At 40.6% G+C, this 25,651-nt stretch overlaps 2 protein-coding genes across 2 annotated transcripts in view; one reads left to right on the plus strand and one right to left on the minus strand.

Annotated features, from left to right (window-relative positions):
• Positions 1-25,651, plus strand: part of RNF182 (ring finger protein 182) — a 203,573-nt gene that overhangs the window by 139,792 nt on the left and 38,130 nt on the right. The gene's annotated exons all lie outside the window — the stretch shown is intronic.
• On the minus strand, positions 11,716-24,212 carry CD83 (CD83 molecule). Its single transcript, XM_020798608.3, has 6 exons — positions 24,126-24,212; positions 22,780-22,853; positions 22,330-22,460; positions 14,432-14,648; positions 14,249-14,349; positions 11,716-12,279 (listed from the first exon to the last, which is right to left on the minus strand). Exons 2-6 carry the CDS (start codon positions 22,820-22,822, stop codon positions 12,190-12,192), a joined length of 582 nt encoding a protein of 193 aa, XP_020654267.1. The 5' UTR covers positions 22,823-22,853; positions 24,126-24,212; the 3' UTR covers positions 11,716-12,189.

The raw sequence follows: 25,651 nt of genomic DNA on the forward strand, positions 1-25,651 counted from the left end.
CTTCACTACCATGTTGGCATTTATATTCCATGAGAGGTCCTCTGAGATATAAGTGCCCAGAAATTTAAAACTACCAACTCTCTCCACTTCCTCACCATTTATGTACAGTGGTAAATGTACATTTCTCTTCCTCCTAAAATCAATTATGAGTTCTTTCGTTTTTTTGATGTTAAGTGTGAGATGATTTTCTTTACACCAAAGTATCAACCCTTGTACTTCCTTTCTATAAGCAGACTCATTGTTCTTATTTATGAGCCCCACCACTGTCGTATCATCCGCAAATTTAATAATTGCGTTGGTGTTATACAGTGGGGTGCAATCATGTGTGTACAGGGAATAGAGGAAGGGAGTTAGCACAAAGCCCTGGGGAGCTCCTGTACTTAGTACCAGGGTAGAAGAATGGTGAGATCCCATCCTTACTGACTGTGGCCTATCTGTCAGAAAATCCTTTATCCACACGCAGATCTTCTGAGGTAATCCCAGGTTGATCATTTTAAAAAACAACCTATTTGGTAGAATGGTATTAAAAGCAGAGCTATAATCCACAAACAACAGCCTCGCGTAAGTTCCCTGTTGTTCTAAGTGGCTCAATACAGTATGGAGTACAATGGACACAGCATCATCAGTAGATCTATTTCTCCTGTATGCAAATTGCCATGGGTCCAAAGAAGGTGGAAATCTAGCCTTAATGTAATCCACCATCAATCTCTCAAAACATTTCATAATAAAAGATGTTAAAGCTACTGGTCTATAGTCATTGAGAGATACCACAGCTGACTGCTTGGGGACTGGCACTATAATAGATGTCTTCAGGCAAGTGGGGACTGAACACTGCAACAAGGATAGATTGAAAATATCCATAAATACTCCAGCTAATTCTGCAGTGCAGCCCCTAACAATTCGTCCCATGATTCCATCTGGTCCAGCTGCCTCTCGAACGTTAATATTCTGAAAAGCGCGTCTCACATCTGAAATCTGCAGTAGTAGTGGTTGTCTGTCGATGGTACATTCTAGTAATGTATTATAGACAGTAGGTGCTGGAACAATGGTTGTTCCTGTTTCCACCTCAAAACAGCTGAAAAATTGATTTAACTGCTCAGCCAAAAAATCACTGTGGGCCTGTGAGCCAAAAAGTCAGTGAGAGAAGAGCCTGTGTGTGTCAGTGAGTGAGAGACCTTGATTAACAACTTGTGATTTACCCATTTTATTTTGCTGATCAAATAAACACAGTTTTATTTTCAAAACAACACTTGTGTTCTTAAATATTTGATACTATTGGTGGCAGCAACTGTGTAGGAATAGTGAGCACTCCTGGAGGCCTGAGACAATAGAGGCTTCAGCGCACTCGCTACATAAACATAAGTCATAACATTATTAAAACTGAGTATCTCTTCATGATATGACAACCGGGAATAACTAGTAACATCGTGAGACCACTTGGGTTTGGCACTCATCAACTCCAACATGTTCTCTGCCCACTTCAATTTGGTGGATTGAACGTCGAACCTTCTTGGCATTCCCCCTTTATCAAGCCATGAACTGTTCTCCATCGAGGTCTGAAGCGGCTGGGCCCACAGGATGTCTTCAGACTCACTATACATCTCTGCTTTTTTCTTCTCTGTTCTTCCCTCTTTACCCACACTTTGTACTCTTTCTTTTACTTTCTCTCCTCTGTCTTCCTTCCCCCCATTGGGTGGCTTTCTATACATCTGTTGTCTCCATTCCCTTTCAGAGTACTCATGGAACACTTTGAATTCCACCCACTCTCCTGTCCAAGGGTCTTCTTGGATCAACTGTACAAGCTCTTCTTTTTCCTCTACTTTCTCCTCTCTTCCCCAGCATGCTTCTACCTCACCCCCTCCTTATTCCCCCTTTTTTGTTTTCCTCTTTTCCCGCCTGATTTGCACCCCCTTCAATCTCTTCCTTTACTTCTAATTTACTTAATTCCCTTTCTATAACTCCCATCTCTTGCTCTTCTGTCTTTGTTTGAGAGTCGGACGGTACACTCTCCTGATCCTGGTTGAGGTGACGCTTCGTCTCACAGGATAATACAACATTGAGTGGAATAGCTGGAAGCCAGAAAGAGAATTCGAAAAGATCTCAGTAGGCTCAAGCACTGGGCTGCAAACAACACAATGAAATTTAACAGGGATTGGTGAAAAGCTCTACACCTAGGGGGAAAAAACCAAGCGCAGTTACAAGATGGGGGATACTTGGTCCAGTAATACTATGAGCTAGAACGATCTTGGAATTGTTGTAAATCACAAGCTGAATATGACCCAATCATGTGATGTGGCTGCAAAAAAGGGAAATGCTATTTTAGGTTGTATTAACAGAAGTATAGTCTTGAAATCCCATGAAGTTCTCGTTGCCCTCTATTCTGCACTGATTTGTCAGGATACTGTCGAACTGGAACAAGTTCAGAGGACGGTAACAAGGATGATCAGGGGACTGGAACCAAGAAGCAAACTGAGGGGAGCTATGATACCATTTTTCTAATACTTGAAAAACTGTCATATGATAAGGGAGCAGGATCTGTTCTCGATCATCTCCGAGTGCAGGACACATGGTAATGGGCTCAAGTTACAGGAAGCCAGTTTTCAGTTGAATATCTGGGGAAAAAACTTCCTAATTGTTATAGTAATGGAATCAATTACCTTGAGAGATGGTGAGTGCTCCAACACTAAGGACATTCAAGAGAAAATTAGACCACTATCTGTCAAATCTGCTGAATCTGGACTGTATTGTTCTGGTTTCCCGTAGCTGCATGGAGAGAATAATAAATGTTGAAGGCAAACACCTGATTGTTACCAAGCCCATATTTTACTCTTTTACTACTATTCAGTAAACATCTTTAGATAAGTACATTTTAACTCAGAATGTTTCTTTATCTCAAAGTCTCATTTCATTGCTTATTGGCTGTAAAGTCTGCTTGTTTAGATTTTAATACTAATGAAAGCTAAATAAGACCCAGAAGTCTATTAAAATATTTTAATACATATTATTAACAAGAAGTGCAATATCAGGAATACAATTCATGAAAACTATGAAGAAATGGGGACGTTACGTGCTCCATTGTATTTGGTTGAGAAACAATAGACATTAGCAAATGTTAGTCACAGAACTTTTATCAGTCACACCCAATCAATCTTCATCTCCAAAGGCAAAGTTATTTGTGCAGAATGTCATTAGACATTTGCAGAGCTGAGGGCACAACTTCTACATCACTTTCTGTTATGTAAAAAGAGGAGGTTTAGAAACAACAACAACAACACCTATTTTACCCAGTGTCTTCCTCATGTTACTGTGATGCTCTTCAAGTAAGAGAGAGTAGTATTTCAATAGAGATTGGATCAAATCAACATATAGTTCTGAGCCCTGGTGGACAGAACCCATAAAGCTAAGAGAGTCATTGCCAACATTTTCACTAAAAGGAACTGACCATGTTGGTGGTAATCTTATGAATGTGCTCCTGTGTAAGCCCCATTTCATATGGTGGGCCTTTCATCTGAGCCAATGTAGAATTGTACTCTTAGGCTTTATCAAAACCTCCTTGTTTAGAATACTGATCTGAAAACACAGTAGCCTTTGACCTTATATGCCATTCCTATATATGTCTAGTGGACAGTTAAGAAAATCTGAGTTTAAGGTAGCTTATTTCCAAATCAGTGGATATAGGTTTGAAGTCCTAAAAGAATTTCTTTAAAACACAGGTGTTTCTTCTTTTAAGAAATATATAGATACTGTCTTCTGTGGAAAGCTTCTTCTGAGAAATCATTTCTATGCAAGTGATCCTTCCAGCATATAAAGGGTATATCTGACAGCCTAAAACATTTGCAGAAATAAATACAGTGTGTCACACTATACACTTGAAATAGAGGCTTCGGTAATGTTTCCTCCAAGCCTTCACCTGATCAATCATTTGAAGAAGCATTACGGTCTGAAAGGATGTGCTTCAGGAACTTTTGTGTGTGGTTATTGGAAAAGCAGATTCAATCAATTATTTATTTTGCTAAGTTAAAGAATCAACCCCACTCTGTGGGAAATTTTTGCATTTTAAGAACAGATAGCAGTCAGAAGTAGGAGATCAGGGTGTATAAATAAGACAACACACCAACATGAAGATCAGAGTTTATAATATAGCTTTTTAAAAGGAGCTTGTTGTGTTACTTTACTTCTTGGCAGCAGAGTTTTTCACTATTGCTATTCATCCTCCACTCAGTGCAGTTCATAGCATTACACATTGTTAACATGTTGTGTTGACACCAGCGGACCAGAAAACTGTATGGAAATACATTGGCAAAGGTATCTGGCTGTGGAGACAGAAGCTGGGAGTTTGATTCCCCATCATGCCTCCTTGACAGGAGCTGAACTCAATGTTCGGTAAGGTCCTTTCCAGCTCTGCAGTTCTAACATTACCATTACTACAATTCCCTCTAGTGAGCAATTCCTATACTGCAACCTGCAAATATTTACAAAAATTCAGAAGACGGAACCAAAAGATAACTTCCCTTGCCATTTAGAATTCATACAAGAATAAAACCTAGGGAAAAAATATTTTCAAAATGCTCCTGAAGGTGTCTTCAAATGCTCTTTTAAATTATCTGAAAAAATGTTAGTTATTACACCTTAAAAAGTGACACTGTAACTATTTATATCAACTTGTAACTATCCATTCCCTTTCTTGGATGCAAACCTTAACATGATGAAGGGGTTAAGTGTGTCAGTGAAGCTAAGAACAATGCTGTCAAGAGACCAGATTCTATTCTGAGCCTAAACTCCTAGCAGGACTACCCAAGGCATAATCGTCGCTGCTGAGACCCCAGATTAAGATGTATCCACCCTTTTCAAAGGTAACCTCCACATCAACAGAAGAAATGAATAGCTCCAAACGTGATGGAGGCGGCAGCTACAGGGCAGCAGCAGTAGCTGAAGGTGATGCTTGTGGGGGGGGGGCAACAGTGATGACACTTAAGATAACTTTTCTTAGTACTGTTCAGTAAACCACTGCTGAACTTTTATTACCTACAAAGCAAGAATCAGTAATAAACCACTACTGAAATTTTCTTGCCTTGAAAACTCTATGATGGGCAATCTAAAATGAAGCAAGAGATAGTGCTGGAAGATGAGACTCCCAGGTTGGAAAGCACTCAGCTACTGGGGACTAGTAAGGGAAAAATACAAATAGTGCTGTTGCTAATGGTGCAACTAGATTAAAGTTGAAAAGACGTCTAGTGACTGACATGTACAGAAAGGAAAGGAAAGTCCAGTGCTGCACAGCACATATAGTTGGAACATGGAACATTAAAAGTATGAGTCAAGGGGAACTGGAAACAATAAACAAGAAAAAGAATGTAGAAACATTTCAGTGCTCCACGTCAGCAAACTAAAGTGGACTGAACTGGAATATATTCAGTCAGACAACTAAAATATATTCTGTTTGAGAAATGACAAACTCAGAAGAAATGGAGTATCTCCAATACTGAGGAAAGATGTAGCACAGGCAGTTAGGGGCTATAATGCTAGGTCTGACTGAATAATATCCATCAGACTCTGTGGAAAACCTATCAAAATAACCATCATTCAAGTCTATGCTCCAACTACTGATACTGAAAAAAGATGAAATTGAAAGCTTTTATGCAAGCATCCAGGTGGAAACTGATCACACACCAAAACAAGTCATATTTCTAATCATAGGTGACTGGACCACAAACGCAGAAAACAAAGCAGAAATGAATGTTACTCAAAAATTTGGCCTTGGGTACACGGACGTGGTGGTGCTGTGGGCTAAACCGCAGAAGCATGTGCTGCAGGGCCAAAAGACCAGCAGTTGTAAGATCGAATCCATGTGACTGAGTGAGCTCCCGTTGCTTTGTCCCAGTTCCTCGCCAACCTAGCAGTTCGAAAGCATGTACATAAATGCAAGTAGATAAATAGGTACCATCTCGGTGGGAAGGTAAAATGGTGTTCCCTAGTCACGCTGGCCACGTGACAACGGAAAACTGTCTCCGGACAGGCGCTGGCTCTATGGCTTGAAAAGCGGGATGGGCGCTAAAGTTGGACATGACTGGACTGAAAATGTCAAGGGGAACCTTTACCTTTACCTTTTTAACAGAAGTAAAGCAAAAGAATGACTTGCAGAGTTATCTGACGCAATCAATCTGCTTATTGTAAATGCATTCTTCATCCAACCAGATGACTGTACACATGAACATAACCAGATAGTTGATATAGAAATCAAATAGACTACATAATTGAAACTGTGGATTAAAGAGGTATCATTAAGGAAGAATGCAAAAAGACAATTCCTGTAGTAAAAAGAAAAGAAAAACCTAGATAGATGGTGGAGGATGTTAATCAGGTCTTATATTTATGGTACAAGGATACACTGGACAAAAGGCCTGTGGACATATGGAATGAACTGGCCTGCAGTTATATGGCCTATGGACTAGACTGCTGACTATGTGGACCTTTGTCAGCAAGATGATGTCTCTGCTTTTGAAGATGATGCCAAGATTTGTCATCGCTTTCCTCCCAAGAAGCAGGCGTCTTTTAATTTCGTGGCTGCTGTCACCATCTGCAGTGATCATGCAGCCCAGGAAGGTAAACTCTGTCACTGCCTCCATATCTTCCCCTTCTATTTTCCAGGAGGTGATGGGGCCCGTGGCCATGATCTTAGGTTTTTTGATGTTGAGCTTCAGACCATTTTTTGCACTCTCCTCTTTCACTCTCATCAAGAGGTTCTTTAATTCCTCCTCACTTTCTGCCATCAGAGTGGTTTCATCTGCATATTGGAGGTTGTTGATATTTCTTCCGGCAATCTTAATACCGGCTTCGGATTCATCCAGTCGAGCCTTTCACATGATGTATTCTGCATATGTTAAATAAGCAGGGGGACAATATACAGCCTTGCCGTACTCCTTACCCAATTTTGAACCAATCAGTTGTTCCATATCCAGTTCTAACTGTTGCTTCCTGTCCCACATATAGATTTCTCAGGAGATGGATAAGGTGGTCAGGCGCTCCCACGTCTTTAAGAACTTGGCATACTTTGGTGTGGTCCACACAGTCAAAGGCTTTTGCATAGTCAATGAAGCAGAAGTAGATGTTTTTCTGGAACTCTGGCTTTCTCCATAATCCAGTGCATGTTAATAATTTGGTCTCTATTTCCTCTGCCCTTTTGAAATCCAGCTTGTACTTCTGGGAGTTCTCAGTCCACGTACTGCTGAAGCCTACCTTGGAGGATTTTGAGCATAACCTTGCTAGTGTGTGAAATGAGCGAAATTGTACGGGAGTTGGAGCATTCTTTGGCACTGCCCTTCTTTGGGATTGGGGTGTAGACTGATCTTTTCCAATCCTCTGGGTACTGCTGAGTTTTCCAAACTTGCTGGCATATTGAGTGTAGCACCTTAACAGCGTCATCTTTTAAGATTTAAAATAGTTCAACTGGAATGCCATCACCTCCTCTGGCCTTCTTGTTAGCCATGCTTTCTAAGGCCCCCATCTCTCCAGGTTGTCTGGCTCAAGGCCCCACACTATCTGGGTTGTCCGGGACATCCAGTTCTTTCTGGTATAATCCCTTTATTCTTACCACCTCTTCTTGATGTCTTCTGCTTCTATAAGGTCCCTAACATTTTTGTCCTTTATCATGTCCATCTTTGCACAAAATGTTCCTTTAACAGCTCTAATTTTCTTGAACAGATCTCTGGTTTTTCCCTTTCTATTCTTTTCCTCTATATCTTTGTGCATTTAAGAAGTCTTGTCTTTCTTTGCTATTCTTTGGAAGTTCGCATTCAGTTTTCTGTAACTTTCCCTATCTCCCTTGCATTTTGTTTCCCTTCTCTTCTTTGTTATTTGTAAGGCCTCGTTGGACAGACACTTTGCTTTCTTGCATTTCCTTTCCTTTGGGATGGTTTTTGTTGCTGCCTCTTGTACAATGTTACTAGCCTCCATCCATAGTTCTTCAGGCATGCTGTCTACCAAATCTAGTTCCTTAAATCTGTTCCTCACTTCCACTGTGTATTCATAAGGGATTTGGTTTAGATTATATCTGACTAGCCCACTGGTTTTTCCTTCTTTCTTCAGTTTAAGCTTGCAGAGGTGAGAAAAAAACAGTCTGATTGAGGGTCTATCTGAGTGTGCATCCTACTGAGAGTGTCCACCACTAGATTGTCTTGAGTGGCAATGTGTACAGCTATGGGAAAATGTGGTGTTTGAGACACCATTTCCAGAATTGGACAGTGAGATATAGAAGTGGGACAGAGTGGGTGCCTCCTTGTTTGTTTATGTAAAACAATGTGGTAGTATTGTCTGTTGTGACTTGGACGGCTGTGCCAAGAGTGACGGGTTCAAAGGCATAAAAAGCCTTAAAAATGGCTAAGAGTTTGAGGTTGTTGATGTGAAGATTGCTCTTCGTGCAAGACCAGGTAGCATGAATGTGTAGGTTGTTGCAATGTGCCCCCCATCCAGTAGGATAATTGGAGAGGTGCAAAGGACCTTCTGATGAAGAGGTTGGCTGGAGTATCCCACCAGAGGAGCCGGGTGGAGAGTTCGGGAGTAATGCTGAGAAGTTTGGAAGATGAATCTGTCATAGGGTCAAAGAGGGCGAGATACCATGATTGTGTGAAACGCATCTTCAATCTGGAATGTTGACTGGTCAATGTGGTGGAAGCCATGAGGCCTAGAAGATGTTGGGTCATATGTGCTGTGACGAATAAGGCAGGAAATGTTGGATAAGAGCATGAAGTTTGGATGCTGTTTCCTGAGGAAGGAAAACTCTTGCCTTCTGGGAATCAAGAACTGCACCTATGTAGGTGATCTGCTGTGTAGGGACAATAATGGATTTTTCTTTGTTGACCTTGAGGCCCAGGTCCGCAAGAAGAGAAAGGGTCAAATGCAGCCAAGAAATCAGATGAAGACTGAGACTCAGGAGATGGAGCTTCGTCGCAGTGCTGGCAACAGCATCCGGGAATAGCTCCTGGGAAAAGCTGGAACCACCCGGTCTGGGGTCCCTCTAGAAATGGGGGTTGGAGGGGAGACCAGGAGAGGTCTCTCTGAAGCAGTTGGTGAGTGCCAGAAGGAAGAAAATTGGGCAGCAACCTGATATTTCTTCCCTCTGAAAATTCACCCGAGCATGGATTGGATACGGGAGCCATCTTGGCAAAATAGTGGAAATTTCGGAAAGATATTTGTGGGTTGGCCACTTTGGTCAAGGATATAGTACTATTTATACAGACCCAATTTATTGGAAAGATTGAAATGGCCTCAAAAAAAATTAAAATACCAAATGTTGCAGACTTTGTCTGCCCAATCTCAAAATTTGGGAATAGGGGCAAAAAATCAGATGAAGAATGGCAGGCTACCATGCAAAAGATAATAATAACAGGATTTCAGCAAGTAAATGAGCATCTCAGGCAGATAGAAGATCTGATGAATGAGAAGTTATCAGATGTTAAACAGCAGTTAAATGAAATTGTACTAACTCCAGAACTGCGTTTATTGAGTAAGGTACCAGGTAATACAGATGGGTTAAAGAGTTACTCAGTGAGCTATTTAGCCACTGCAGTCAGAAAATCTTATGTTAAAAATTGGATTACTGTCTTGGATCCATTCTTCTCTTCCAAAAATTGGAAGAAAGCAGAGCTACCGAAACAAGAGGAGTGTACTGAGAAAATATACAAAGAGACAGAAAGGGATATTCTTTCAGGTGTGCTGAATGATTGTCCAAATCAAAAGGAAATTGAACGATGGAATGTATTTTACAAATGGTCTTGGTTTCCTTACAGTGCTGGAGTAACTTAGGTTTAAACTAAAATATAATTGTAGGTTGATAAGTGGAGAGTAATCAAATAGTTTTTAAAAAAGCAGAAAGTTTATTTGATATTGAAATATGAATACTACGAATGATTGTTTATTCTGTGTTCTCCCATCCTCAAATTTTTCCCTTTCTCCCCACTTCCTTTTACCTTTTGTACTCCCTACCCTATTCCTAGTAGTTCAAAAATAAATATTTAAAAAAGACTGAGACTCAGAAGGGCAGTAATGAAGGAATTAGAAAAGATCATGAAGTGTAAGAATGTGTCACTGGAAACTAAAATGAAAATAATCCAAACTGTTGTATTCCCAATCACTGTGTATGGGTATCAAAGCTGGACAGTAAAGAAAATTGACAGGGGGGGGATGATTCATTTGAAGAGTTTTGCAGATACCCTGCACCACAAAAAAGATGAACAAGTAAGTCCTAGATCAAATCAAGCCTGAACTGTTTCTGGAGATAAAACTGATGAAACCAAGGTCTTCCTACTTTGGGCACATCTTAAGAAAACAATATTCTCTGAAAAGATAATAGTACTCAGAAAGGTTGAAGGCAGCAGGAAAAGAGGAAGATGGATTGATTCCCTAAGGGAAGCCAAAGTTTAAAAGTGAATTTTCTAGAGTCATGGGTACCTTTTAGTCAGAGGTCTGTGGTGAAGAAGTGGGTGACCTGCTAGAGCTTTTGTGGAAAAGCTTAGTGGCGGGGCTTCTGAACACAGATCTGGGAGAACTAAAGATAGGGAACTGACTCTGAAGGAAAAAATCATTTTTGTTACCTCAGGATTTGAAAGACCTAGTGGACTAGCTTGAAATCCAAGGCTCTGAGAGATACGGGAGCACTGGTGGATAAAATGTGGAAGCCAGGGTCAGAGCAGATCTGAATTGATAGGAAAATAAAAAGCAGAGAGTTGAAAATAGACTTTGTTTTGTGTCTGGAGGCAAGAAGGTTGTTTCAGACCAAGGAACACGGTGGCTTGTGTGATGCCAGAGAAAGTGTAGCCATCTTTAGCTGCTGAGTGAGAGCTACATAGCAACCCAGAAAAATACTGGGAGAAAAAAAGAGTAGTAAAAAAGAGTAGTAAGAGTCTTATAAAAAGAGGCCTGACTAACTCAGCAATATAAATCTGTTCCTTTTATTAAGAAAGAACATACTTATGCCACCCAAAAGAACTAAAAAGCCAGTAATTGAGGAAATTGATCCTCAAGAGGTTGAGGGGAATGGAAATGGAGACCCTCAAATACCCGAGGAACCCTCAAAGGAAATTATTCAAAGCTTCCTAGATCTGGAGAAATGGAAACTAGGAGTATAGACTCAGAGAAAAAGCCATGGAATTAGAATTAGAGAAAAAAAGCCATAGAATTGGAAATTAGGGAAAAAGCCAGAGGAGAAGAGGAAGGTAAGGAGCTAGATCTCAAGTAACTAGAAATCAACGCCAGAGCTGAAGAGAAAGCTCAGGAACTGCAGCTCAAAGCTGAGCAAGGGGCCAGACAAATGGAATTAAGACAAAGAGAAATGGAATTTCAAATATAGATGAAAAAATTAGAATTAACTTCTCAAAATAACAATAATAAAAACAACAACTTTAGTGAGGGGGATATCTCAGAAATTAATCTAAAGAAATTTCCCCAATATAGGAAAGGAGATTGCCCTGAATCTTTCCTGATTTCATTTGAGAGAGCGTGCTGGGACTTTGAGATTAAGGATGATGAAAGGATGTTAGTGTTGATATCACAAATAAATGGAGATTTAACTGAGCTTTATTCTCAGATGCCTCTGGAGCAAGCTAGAGATTTTGAGGCATATAGAAAGATGGTATATTCTAGATTTTTCTTAAATGCAGAAGACCTTAGAAGAAACCAATGTGAGCCTTTGTAAGGGAAAGACAAGCAGGGACCACAAGGGCAAATGCCACAGTGATACTTTTATTAGACTACTAAAATATCACAGTCATAAACTACTCTTTGATCTCACGCAGGTCTTCATCAGACTTTATACTAGAGTGGCAGGCGGTACAAAAAACACATACATATAGGTTCCAAATATAATGGCCAGATTGTATGCCGGGTTTCTTTGTCGAAAATAAGATTTGAAATGGGGGCTGCAGACATAAATTGGAGGTATAGGTTTCAGATTATTCTACCTGTGGTGGTTTTTAGTGGATGTACAAGGACCACACTACTGTTTTTTAATTTTTTTTGAAGAGACCTTTTCAGGTTAATCCAAAGGGAAAAGTTGTGTGTTATAAGTCTGTATCAAGCATCTTGACATTGTTATGAGAATTGACAAGCTTTCAATGACTCAACAAAGAAATCAAGCTGGCAAAATTGTCACTAGTTTCCTTGGAAGTGCTGCTCCAGACTGGCGAGTCAATCTTTTTAAGAGATGTTGACAAGGTGAAGTCTGTTGTCTGTTTGTTTCATTCTGGATTTATAGCAACCTGAAGTTCCCTTGTCCTGTAAGCAGGTCTGGAAAAAGAAAGATAGAAATTAGTATTTGTGGGTATGTAATTAAATTGCTTGGTGCACAAATATATGAGATGCCAGTTTTGCAATTAGAAGCAGAGCAACCTTCAGAGTCAAAGAGCATTTATTTTTCCCACTGCAAGTTACAGACTACAGTAGCTTACTTTTAATCATCTCGTTTGCCGGGGGATGCTGGGACAAGTAGTCCAACAATAGTATGTTTTGTAAGCTTTGGCCATGCCTCTGACTTTGAAGGGTCTGCTTAGCTGTCTTTCATAGATAATAATAGACCCATCCTTACCCCATAAGTTTATTTACCTTTATTAAAAAACAACTAAGCAAGTGATTGTGATTCTGACTTGCAATTAAACAAATTAATTATGCGTATTGTGAAAACATATGTCTCTTGTATGTCCTAAATGACGGTCAAGGAATCTTAAGGGCTAATCTGAGTTTCCAGTATTAGAACTTTTTATTTATTTATTTATTTATTTATTTATTTGTTTGTTTGTTTGTTTGTTTGTATCCCGCCCATCTGGTATATTCTACCACTCTGCAGATAAATATATTTTTCTTCTTTTCTGTTTTCTTCTTCACAGTTTTATTAAACTCATTTTTAAGCTGATTTGTCCTAGTTGTCCTTTTCTGTTGTTGTCCTTCAACTTTTCTTGATTAGGAAGATGTTCTGATTCTTGACTGTGAGGGTCATCCTGAATTGGTAGTCTTGATTCTGTACACTAGTCTCCATTCTGAACAGTATCAGCATCTTAATAGTTCCAGATTTTGCCATAGAGCAGTGTGACATTAACATTCATCAAAAGATCTGCAGACCAGCATTATAAACTTGCAAGACAACACTGGGTATAACAAACAGGAGAAGCTTCCTTTTTGAGATTTAAGCAACATTAAACATAAATAAAAGTTGATTTAATCTCTGTGAGCCATTATTCCCTTAAAGGGAACATGTTACATAGAATTTTTCATCAAGATGCTAATCTCCAGCATCTCTCAGATTTTCTCTCCCCAAACCATGAAGTTTCAACATGGAATTTATAGTACTTATATGTAGAGAAACAAAGAACCCTTATATTACTGACTAACCATTTTCAGAATAGCAAAAATCAACCTTCTGTTTCTGTTTCTTTTGATTTATTGATACTTTCCTTCAAAATTTATCAAACCAGATCTTTTGATATGTGACACAAACTACAGCCAAAGACTGCCTGTCTCATTACACGTTCATGTTTAGTTGTTCCTCCTCAAGGATGTACAAAACTAAGCTTTGAGCTATTGTAAATTGTATTCTCAAATAACATCTGGTCTATGCCAGTGGACATGGTAACAAGACAAAAAACAATTGTTTATTTAGGTATAATTTTTATTGTTTTAAAAGCCAGCTTTATTGTGTATGTATGTGCATTTCTGGAAGCCCAACTACAATATGCTCAGGCTTATAAATTAATGAGTGTTAAACTGCAATACAAAAAGCACATCTCATGTAATTCAAGATTCATTCATTCATTCATTCATTCATTCATTCTTTCTTTCTTTCTTTCTTTCATTCTTTCATTCTTTCATTCATTCATTCATTCATTCATTCTTTCTTTCTTTCTTTCTTTCTTTCTTTCTTTCTTTCTTTCTTTCTTTCTTTCTTTCTTTCTTTCTTTCTTTCTTTCTTTCTTTGAATACATCATTCAGAATTTCACAGCCAGTATGTTCACTGACAAGGTTGGTTGTGGGATTTCTGGGAGTTGTAGTGCAAAACAAAAAAATTTCCATTTCTGTTATTAAATTCTCTTCTGCCAAAAATGGGTAAGCATGGCTCAGATATGCTGTAGACAGGTTCTTGCACAAACCAGGAAAATTCTTACAGATGACTGGGTCCCATTCATGAAGTCCCTAGTGAATATTGTGACAACTGCAAGTGAAATGTGGGCATAGAAACTGTTAGAAACAAGCTAAAAATACTTACACAAGTGAAGATGATGAGCAGCAAATAGAAACCCCCGAGAGAGCACAGCAACAGAAGTTCTGTCCTGTATTTTTTAATTTTTTCATCTTGGTCAGGACAGTCTGGAAGGAAAAATAATAGATGCTTTCACATGGATATACAATGAAAGATACATAATAGGAAATAAAAGTTAATCAGTTGTACCTATTACTTTCAGTATAATTGTACTGCTTTGGTTATGTGTTCTAACTGGTGTCCTTAAGATGCACTTATACGTCCCACTACTGTATCTTGTAATATTTTCAATCTTCAGAGAATGCCAGGTATCATTAGAGCTTTCCAAGGATTCATTAAGTCCTCTTAAATAACCACGTTCTGTATTATGTTGCAGACTCTTCAGTTCTTCACTGTTTCCACCAATCTACAAAACAACCACATAATAATGGTTCAAGTTATGCCAGTGAACAACCAGAAAGTGCTAACAAGTATGTTACAACTGAAGACTTCTTTTCTTAGAATATGGGAAGCTTAGGAACAGCATATTCAGTTAAAGACGCCTCTTCCATCTTGGTGCATTTAGAGTCAATATGATTCTGAATCACTTTCCCCCAAATTTAGTGGTTTTTAATGCTATAGTGGGCATGATCTTGACAATTCTGCCGCTACCGCCAGCTCCGAGATCCTTCCTATCACTCCGGAGCTTGTGATTGGCTTGCCCCTCCTGGGAGGAGGCGGGACAACAATATTCTCTGCTAGGCCAAAAAGTGGCTCACAGATCACAAGCTCCGGAGTGATAGGAAGGATCTTGGAGCTTGCAGCAGCAGCAGAATTGCGAGTGGACTGTCTGGCCCCATGGGGCTGGACCCTCGTTATTGCCACCTGTGCAGGAGTATTCGTATTCCTATACGAATATCCCCATCTCTAGCTACTATATTAATAATATAACATGTGGCAGAGAAAAGTGGCTTGCTCAGGCTAGACAGTACTTCAGTTATTGAGTAAGTAGTATCCCATTCTCTGAGGTTTAGGATTTAGGTGTCTCCTCAGCCTTTTTCCAGGGTACTATTAGTTGTATAATAACCCCAATCCAGAGATATTCTTTGTAGACATACTCAGTCACCTGGGGGTTCTGGTTCTTCTGGGGCTTCTACCGCTACTTGATAAACTTCCTGGGGTTCCTCTAAGGCAGTGGTCCCCAACCATTTTGGGACCACGGACCGGCTAAACCTCTGAGGCCGCATGCGTGAAGGGGTGGGGGAGCGCTTATGCTGGCATGTGTGCAAAGCAGCTGTGGGGAGGGAAGTGTGTGCGGGGGAGGAGGAGGTCTGTCTCCACAGGCGGACTGGAGGTTGACAACCTCTGCTATAAGGCATCTCTTCAGCCTCCTCCAGTATCATATCTGCAAAGTGTTCTCTCATCTGCTCTGTTTGCTTTCTGTCTCCCTTTCTCCTGGTCTTTCTTTCCCACCTCCAGAGCCCGCTTTTTTTATTCCCCAGCTCCTCGGGGCCAGTTGCCCCCTCCTCCTCTAGGGCAGTGGTCAGGGAACAGGGGTAAATTACCTCAAATGGGGTAAAAATGAAAATCCTGGGGGAATGAGGACAGTCGCAGCAGGCATTTTACTCCCAGGCATTTTATTTCTGATGATGCTATGTGTAGGTGGGCGTTCCATCACGAGGAGAGCGAGCCCTGGCAAGGAACTGCACAGGGCACCCGCCTGTCCTCCTCGCCTCCAAAGTATGGGGGGAGGGTGGCGTACCTGGCCAGCTGGACTCTTTGCCCGGCAGAGCCAAGGCTGGGGCTCTCCTTCCTGCCCGCACCCACCTGCCTGGTGCGCTGACGAGGAGGCCCCCTTCCCACACCGCCTCCCTTGAGCTCATGGCCAGTGGATCTGTCAGCCCTGCGGCGCCTGCCTCCCCTCGCCAAGGACGCACTTTCCCAGCGGTGTGGCAGCTCCAGCTTGGCTGCCCGGATGATGGCCACAGTCCCGGGCGAGCGCAGAGGCGGGGCAGGGGTCGGCCGCAGACGGCAAGAGCCAAGGGGGGGTAATATCAACGTACAGTGGTGCCCCGTATAGTGAGGTTAATCCGTTCCAGATTAACCATCGCTATAAGAAAACATCGTTAAACGGAATAGTAAATGCCATTGGAACGTGTTAAACTTAGTTTAATGCGTTCCAATGGCTTCAATACTCACTGTTATGTGATGTTTCCCCCATCCGCAGGCATTTTCGCGCCCTTGGTAAGTGATGGCAGGGCGCGAAAACGCTGCACGCGGCCATTTTGGGTGTTCCGGGGCACAGAGGGGCGGGCCATCAACCCGCCTCTTGCCAGCCAGCCAGCCTGGGAAACATCCAGCCTCCTTCGGCCAAAGAGTTAGGGCTCAGAAGCAGCGCCGGGGATGGGAAGGGGGCGGGCCATCCACTCCCCCTCGCCAGCTGGCCAGCCAGCCAGCCTGCCTGGGAAACATCTGGCCTCCTTGGACGGTGAGCGAGGGCTCGGAGGCAGGCAGCCGCCAGCGCGCCATCAACCCACCGCTCGCCGGCCAGCCTGGGAAACACCCGGCCTCCTTGGGCCGAAGAGCGAGGGCTCGGAGGCAGCGCCGGGGATGGGAAGAAGCGGGCCATCCACCTCCAGCTAGCCAACCCTGGATGCCCGGTCTCCTTGGCGGGGCGCAGATGGGGCGAGGAGCGGGTTTCTGGCGTGCCACCCCCCATCCAGCCGCTGCTGCCCTGATCCCGATCCCCAGAGGGCGCCTTCTCCTTTGCAGTGCTTCCCGCCACGACTGCTCTATGGCTCGGCACCCCAGGAGTGCGCGCGGGGATTGGGGCCAGACCCTTCGCCCTCCTTCCCTCCCTCCTCCGAGGCACCAATCCGGAGCGCCCTGCTCCCCCCTCCAGCTGTCCCCTATTTATGCAGCGCCAATCAGCTGTTTAAAAAGCCTTGCTTGCGGCGCTCATCAGCTATTTTAAAAGCATTGCTTTGCCATGATCGGTTTCCCATGCAGGGAACCAATCATCCCCATGGGGAACATCGGAAAGCGATCGCAAAAGCGATCGCAAAATCTTCATCGCAAAGCGATTTCATCGTTATCCGAAGCAATCGCTATGCGAGGCACCACTGTATATAAATTTTTGGGGGGTAAAAAGTAAAAAACTTCCCTGATCCCTGTTCTAGGGTTATTCCCCTTCACCTAGGTCTTCTTCTGATGTCACCTCCCCAGGGATGTCAGCGGGGGTTCTAGATTCCTGGGTCTTGAGTTTTCTATCTCTTGGTTTCTCAGGTACACATTCTATCCACATTGCCCTGGCCTATTGAGGAGCTGCTGGCCTCAAATTTTCCCAGCTTGAGGGAAAGGCGGGATAGCCCAAAGGATGGAATCTTCTTCCTCACACATGGCTAATTATCACCTATGATCATTGAAAGTTTCCAGCTGTTATCTAGCAACTCAGCATTCCTGTAAAATGATAGCCACAAAGCAACCTACCATGCCTGCTAAATGATGGGTGGAAATTAGCAGAAACAATCAAATTTTCAGCATAGTGCTGCTGAGACAAATATCCATTTGCCCAGTGAGCAAGTTATGTTAAATAAATATCCATGGTAAAGTTGCCTCCTGCCTAGTTCCTATGCAGATATGTAGCATCCAAAGAGATCTCTAACATCTCAGTGAGGGAATCATATGAGCAGTAACTATTTCAAGTGTTTATTGTAATTTATTCAAGTACTATACATAGAAGTAAATAACACACTCAAAAGAGATGCTCCCCAACACACTCCTTCCGGTTTATGGAAAAACAGACAGCATGATACACGGATATGGAGCTAGATCTATTCATTAATGCTTCAATGACAACTTTTTTCAGTTGCATGCAGACTAAACATGCTCAACATTCCTTCACAGCTAAATAATAACATACTGCTTGTAGAGACATCTAGTGGTAAATTACTAGTTTGACTGGAAAGTCCAAATGCATCTGGGTTTTCCAGCACATTCTTGTTAAGATTAATTACTTGTAAATATGTTGTCAGAAGCCGAAGAGTTCCAAACAGACATTTACAAATATACTTCTGAAACTGAATTTTTAACAGCCAAGTTATTTACAATCTTGAAATTACTTGTATTTTGTTTCTCAATTTTTTACTTTCAACATTTTTCTCTTCCTATCTTGCCTAATTAGAAGAAAATGTAAGAATTACTTTACTAATATGAACAACCTCTCCCCATATCCTGCAGTAACTAAAACACAAGCAGTAAATGTTCAAGTCAAGACACATTATGGATTTTATCCAGCATTGTTCCCCTTATGCATAGCTCTTATGTGTGCTGCTGTGCAAGGTGTTGCATAAACCTTCTAGAAATGATGACCATTCATCAGCAGAGCACGTCCTTCCATTTCCAATACTAGTTCTGTTCATTTTTGTGTAATTACAAGTGGAACAATCTACTGCGTGTACTTTCTATGTTTGTGTAATATTACATACAGCTTTATCCTAATCCTAATATTTATATCTGCTATCAGCCTAAGATCTTTCTGCTTCCAATCCAATGAAAAATATGGAAGCACCACCACCTGGCTTATTTCTTGGGCAAGTAGTTTTTAGAGCGAATAGATTAAATGTATGGAATGTGCAATGGACTGGATTTCCCACAAAATGCCACTGCAAGTGCATGATGCAATATTTTTCTAAGTCTTTCCTTGTTTCCACAGTGGATCCTACTAGAATAACATTCAAGAATTGGTTCACATGTCTACAGACTGAAATGATGCATAAAATTATGATCTGCAAAGAACCCTAGTGAGAACAGCACCTCATGATTGGTTGAATCTTAGAATCTTTGAACTACAGTATAGAGTTGGAAGTGACCTATGGATCATTGATTTCTGTCCTTATCAAAGGAGAATTGAACTCCCAGCCTCTGGCCAGATATCTAAACCACTGAGCTATCTAGCAGTAGATTCCTACAGCTAACTTGTAAGGCCAAGTTTGATTTATCCTTTCTTCTCATCATGATCATATGCATTTTCTGCACCTGTTTCACAAGACAAGATACCACGGAAACCATTGGCGAAATGCTTATAGTGATGAGATGAGAGGTCAGTTTTAGTCTTGGTGCTAAGATGATACATAGGATGACCTTGTAATATATACTATTACAAATACCAAAATATAGATCATTCAAACATTTCAGTCAGCTTCTACTTGAAGTTGTCCTGCAACACATACATAATTTGACTATGCTAAGACCAGTGATGTCAAGGTTAGTGTCAAATATGCCAAAGGAAATTATGACATTCCCAATAAAATCTCAGAAAATTAAGAAAACACCTTCATACTACTCTGAGATCAATACTGTCCTTTTCCTTCCTCTTCTTTTCTGTATTTTAACCCCCCACTTTTTCTAAACCTGCATTTTGAAACATATCCTTCTGCTAAACTAAGGTATATCTTCCCACAATTGCTATCTTGCAATTGTAAATGAGAATGATTTACTGTAGTTTTTTTCCAAGATTTCAAAAAGAAAATTCAAGACCACATTGTACTTAGAAAAGGGGCCTGAAGTTCCACGTTCATGCTCTACGGTAGGACCCAACACAGGTTAGGGGATATACACAGTTAAAATTAATGAAGTTATTGTCCAGATTGAAATACCTTTCTTGTGTCTCACCACTCTATTTACCCTTTGAAGGGCAATGCAGGACATTCTGTCAACATGCCTAAATAAAACTGAACTCTAAAAACAGAGTGCTCTAGCCCTTCCCTATGTGTCATTGCCCTCCTACTCATAGTGACAAATCTGAAGAGGAAGAGCTCTACTATCCATGTCTGTTCTGTATTTGAGTCAGGCTACTAATTTTCCAGTGCCCCAAGTCCCATGTAAAAGATAGTGGAACTATTTCTTTTTGGATTCACTGTCCCTCCTGCACAAGAGGCTAATACAAGTGATGATACAGTGGGCAAGGCTAGAGTTCTCTGTTGTTCACTTTGGGAATGTACATGAACTTTTACACCTGAATAGGGCTTGTGTCTCCTTGATTGTAGGACTCAAGTATTTTGGAAGACCTAGTACAAACTAGTAATACCCTTATATACAATGACACCACAATCCTGCATCCCCATAATATCCTCTGGCATCATCTACTGTTTATCTTCAGTTTCTTCCTCACAGTAATAAAGAAAATGCACTATGGACCAGGCCCATCTAAACCTTCAGACCCCAGTAGAGTGTACCCCCTTTCCTCATGTTGGGGCAGTGTTTTAACACAGAGAACAGAACATTAGAGATAAAAGAAACAAAGATTAAAGACCATCATAACAACCTGAAACACCACATTCACACATCTCTTTTTTTAAAGCTAGTTATCAAGTTTCTAGCGTGTTAATGTTTGTTTGGTTTTGTTGCAAAATTTAGCACAATACAAAAATTAATCAGGTGGGGATGTCTGGCCATGTACCTCGGATCTGGAAAAAGGAGCTGAGACACCAGCTTGAAAATGCTGCTATGGTTTGTGTAACCTAATGTTGCCTGAAAATAGCTCTACTTCAGGTAGAATGAACATAACTATTAGCCAAAACAACCACGCAGAGAGAATTCCCACAAAAGAAAAAGGCTGCCAACAAGGAATGACATGGAATGCATATCTTTCTGAATGTTGTTTCCCCTGGAATCCAGTGCAATGGATGAACATTTCCTTTGTGTTGTTATAGCGGGGCAACTGGGATGGAAAGTTTACAAAATTCTGAACCATTTTGTGGCAAATTGAATGAATATATGAATGAATTTCAATCAGTGCTGCAACATAACAACAAAAGGATGACATTCCTCAAAAGCCACATGAAAATTGCCTAGATGTGTATTTTAAAAATATTTTTATTTGCCTACCTAGATTACGATGCAGAGATTTTACGTATGGTTTGCAAAATACAATTATATTTTTTTTAAAAAAACAATGAAACATAATTACAAATGCACTCATGGTGAAGTGTTTTATCGGGTGAAATGAAGTAAATTGTTATATGGCTCTGTATAGTAAACCATTCAAACCTCTTCATAGGTGTGGTGGCAAGTTTCCTCTACAAGTATTTAAAACAATTTGCCAATGGATGGAATTCTACTCTTGTCAGTGTAATTTTTAGCAGGGAACCATCACAAGTTATGTCAGGTGTGTGACAGCAAATGCCTATGTCAGCTTCTCAACTTGTGGTGATTTGCTGTTGAAACTTACACAGATGGAGTTACATTGGTGGATGATTCTGGCCATTACGCAGTCTAAGGTGGTGGAAGTTTTCTTTGAAGCATCACAGAAGATGCTCATCAATCATTGTTGGTATTAGAGTCTAATAATTCATTCTACACCAACAGCAGCACACTCTGCACGGTCATCATCGTCATATATATTTTTAAGCAGCAGACGTCAAAGGTTAATTAGTTATATTTACTACATAGTTCAGAATGACCCTGTACTAGAGATTTAACCTGAAAGCTATTTGAGCTTTACAGTCAAAATGTCATACTCTTTGTTGAAATTACTGTTTAATTGGCCCTTTGGGGGCTTTATACACTGGTTATTGATCAGGCTCTCAATAGATTTTTTTTAAGTGATTAATACTGCAATTTGGTTCCCTAGCTGCACTCTATCATCTTCATAGCCTCACAGCCTTGGTTCTTAAATGTTTTCATAGAGAAAAATAAAGGTCAGTTATGCAAATAAAGAAAGAGAAGATCTCACAGCTAGCTTCTTGAATAAAATCACTAGAGCTGTTATTACCTGTTTAACACTTAATTAGTGCCAACAGTGTTATAGGACAGTTAAGAACACAGATGCAACACATTCTCCCCCCAGATCTAATTCAAATAAAGACCAAATCACATTAAAATGTTTTCACCTAAAGCAATCCACACTCAGTTGTCATCAAACAAATGCTTGTGAACTGAAACGACGTATTGTTTTGACAATATGTTTTCTAGCCTCCATAATCAATCCTGGTTGTATCCATGATTATCCAGATACACATATTAGACTATTAAGAGAAACATGTCCCCCAACAGTTTTATTCAGATCATATTAAATGCAATATGGATGTACATGAACAGATTCTTACCTTATACCAGGAGACAACCCCAGTTGTGGTTTGTACATCCTGTAAAGCCTTACAAGGGAGCAACACATCTTCATGACATGTAGCCACAACCTGTAGCATGTCATCACCAGCTCCCTGAATTACATACCAAACTGCAAGAAAAAAGGATGAACAGAGAAATACTCTTTCTGAAGAGAGGCCAATTGCAAATGGAGATTTTTCTATCACATTTTATTGTCATTAAAAAGGAGAGACAGAGAGATAGACTAGTGGCAACAATCAATACAGTATCAAGGGAGGTTGAGGGGCAAAACATTTATGTTACATAATAGAAGGAAGGAGAAGTTGTATTTTTGCATGGACTACTACAATATTTTACTCCAAAGAAGGTCGGGGAAAGGAATATACCTTGAATCTGGAAAGAAATCAAAGAAAGGAAGAAAAAGAAAGGAAGAAAGAAAATCCGTTTACCTTGAGTTAGAAAGAGAAGCTGAACATAATGTATTGAAGCCATGATTCTGTTGTAGAAATGGGAGGTATTTGCCCTTTTGAGAAAAGACATGAACAGAAGTGAAAGCGATGACACTATAGCCCTGTGTACTGAACTCATAAAACAGGCAAATTGGGATTTCCCCCCTTCTAAGGAAGTCTGAAAGACCATAGAAGAAAGGGAAAGTCCCACAGTCTTTCATAGAATTGTAGGTCTGTAGAATTCAGTGGGATCCCAAAGATAATTTTACTCAACTTCCAACTTCTGCCAATGCAGAAATCCCCAATTAGAGCATCACTGATAGAAGATTTAATATTATTAAGTTCCAGTGTCCAAAGACTGCACAAACAGATTAAAAAATGAGACGTAGTACAAAGAAATGTCTGGATCATTGACATTGCAATTCTAAGGGATGTCAGAATTGAAAAAACTAACAAAATACAGTATCTTGCGATTGAAACATCTCGCTTATGGGTGAAACACACTTCAGTGGTCCCCATAGTCATTGGAGCTTTGGGAAGAATATCAAGAAAATTCACACAATATTATAAGCAGTTACAGATCTCAGAAATAATAGCATCAGAGTTACAAAAAACAGCAATATTAGGAACAGCATACATACTGCACTGATACTTAGGTTTTTGGTTAAAACATGTACCTGTTATATAATACCAGTCAAAGTTTTTGTAATATTGATTGACTGTGTCTGGTATTTTTTAATAATAATAATAATAGTAACAATAATGATCATGTTCCATCAAGTCAATTCTGTGGCCCTCTTCAGTGTTTTCCAGGCAGATAATATTCATAAGTGATTTCCCATTCCCTTCTTCTGGGGGAATTCTGGAACTGTATAGCTTTCTCAAGGCCATGCAGGCTGGCTTTGCTTTCAGGAGATACAGTGGGGAAACAAACTCCCAAACTCTGGCTCCACCACCAGTTACCTAAACCAGCGGTCCCCAAACTTTTTAGCCCCGTGGACCAGCTAGGGAAGGCGGGGCACCCCTCCGCGTAAACACATGTGCAAAGGAGTTCCTGTACATGCACAAAGGACAGTGTAGTACTTGCTCTTGTGGCCAGGAGCAAATGGGCTGTACGGAGAGGGGAGTGCATGCGGGGGTGGGGGGAGGTCTGTCTCCGCAGCCCAGTCAGGCTCAGCCACAGATTGGGATTTGGGGACCTCTGACCTAAACCATTGAGCTATCCAGGTGATTATATCACCTCTTGACCCTCTTTTCTCTAGACTCAACATACCTGTCTTAAAGATTCAGAAAGTAGCTGGAATTGTTCCATAAAGCATATACACAGACCTTTTCACTTAACTCACCAAAGTCTGAATGCCGTCCAGGTGAGGCTGTAGGAGAGGTTTCTCCGTGTCACTACCCCTCTTTGAATCTGACACACTTTCAAGCTGAACACCTGAATGAGGATGGAAAAAATAAGAATGGAAGGCTTCCTGCTGCTTCTCAAAGTTTAGCTAAGGAAGTCGAGTAAGGCTTGAGTTTTCTTTGTAACAACAAATATTCTTAGTCAATATATTTCCTGAATATACTAGGAAATTTAGTGCTTGGATGATAGAAAAAGGTGTAAGATTTTACTTGCAGTCCTCCACTAGTGAGAAGACCCTGTCTTTCATGACTGTTAGCTGCACCTCATCCACGAGGACAGACAGTAGGACCTCCTTTGAAGATGGAAATATGTAAGCAGACTCATATGAATATGAGTCTTAATTCTTCAGGTATCAGAAACCCAACGTTTTTAGGAATTATAACCTTTTAGGACTTGTTTCTTTTTATACCCCCACCCTCTGATTATTTTGATTACGCCTTTCCAGCTCTTAATATCCTGTTTGAGACACAAAAACTAGAAATATGCATTGTGTGTTGAATGCATAATTGACTGTAGGCTTGTAGAAAAGCATTCACAACTAGTAATGGTAATTTATTTGCAACCCCTTTCCTAATACTTCCTGACCTGATATTTGCCTGTTTCACAGCTGCTGAGGTAACATTTTAATTGGCCTGTCCATGCTGATACCATGAACTCCTTCCCAGCCGTTTCCACTGATTCTGATCCCACCAGTGTACATGTTTGTTTATTCCATTTCTATACCACCCATCTAGCAAACTGCTACTCTGGGCAGTGTACAACAGGAGTAAAAGCATGATTATAAAACAAATTCTGATAGACAAGAAAACAATTAGATAGCTGGCAAAAAGCTTTTAATTGGCATATACAGATATCTCTCCTTCTTAGTCCTTAAAAAAGGAAGAAGATTACAAAGTCCTAAAAGATCTCAGACTCAGGTACCTGAATAAGCCTTTAATAAGGACTTACTTAAAAGCCCTGGGGAAGTCCAGGTGCACAATGTCTGCCAGTCACTTTTATACACATGTTGAAATAGTCTTGAAGCATAGTGAGCCAAAGCCATGCTAAATCTTTTTCAGGAGGACTTGCTCTAATGTTGGGTCATTTTGTACTTCATAATGCTTTTGTTAAATTTTATTTTAAATAGCCATTAAATAACCTGCCTTTATTTCCTGGATCTCTCCTACATCCCTTCTTGATGTTACATTGGTCACTTTTCAATTACCCAGTATGGAGACCAATATTAGGAACAAGAACATACTGGCTGAAATCCTGTTGCTTAGTGTAATAAGTTGCACTAGAGTAGGCCAACTAAGTCAGTGAGGATTTTGTGAGTCAACCTCTTTGTAAATTCCATTGATTCAAATCAGCCTACTCTAGTTGTAAGTTAGTACGCCAAAGTAAGGCAAAACTAGAATAGGCTCATTTGAATCAATGGGACTCATGGAGGAACTGATGCATCAATTTGCCCATTGATTCAATGTT

The sequence above is a fragment of the Pogona vitticeps genome, chromosome 4 (assembly GCF_051106095.1).
Source record: "Pogona vitticeps strain Pit_001003342236 chromosome 4, PviZW2.1, whole genome shotgun sequence".
Classification (NCBI taxonomy): domain Eukaryota; kingdom Metazoa; phylum Chordata; class Lepidosauria; order Squamata; family Agamidae; genus Pogona; species Pogona vitticeps.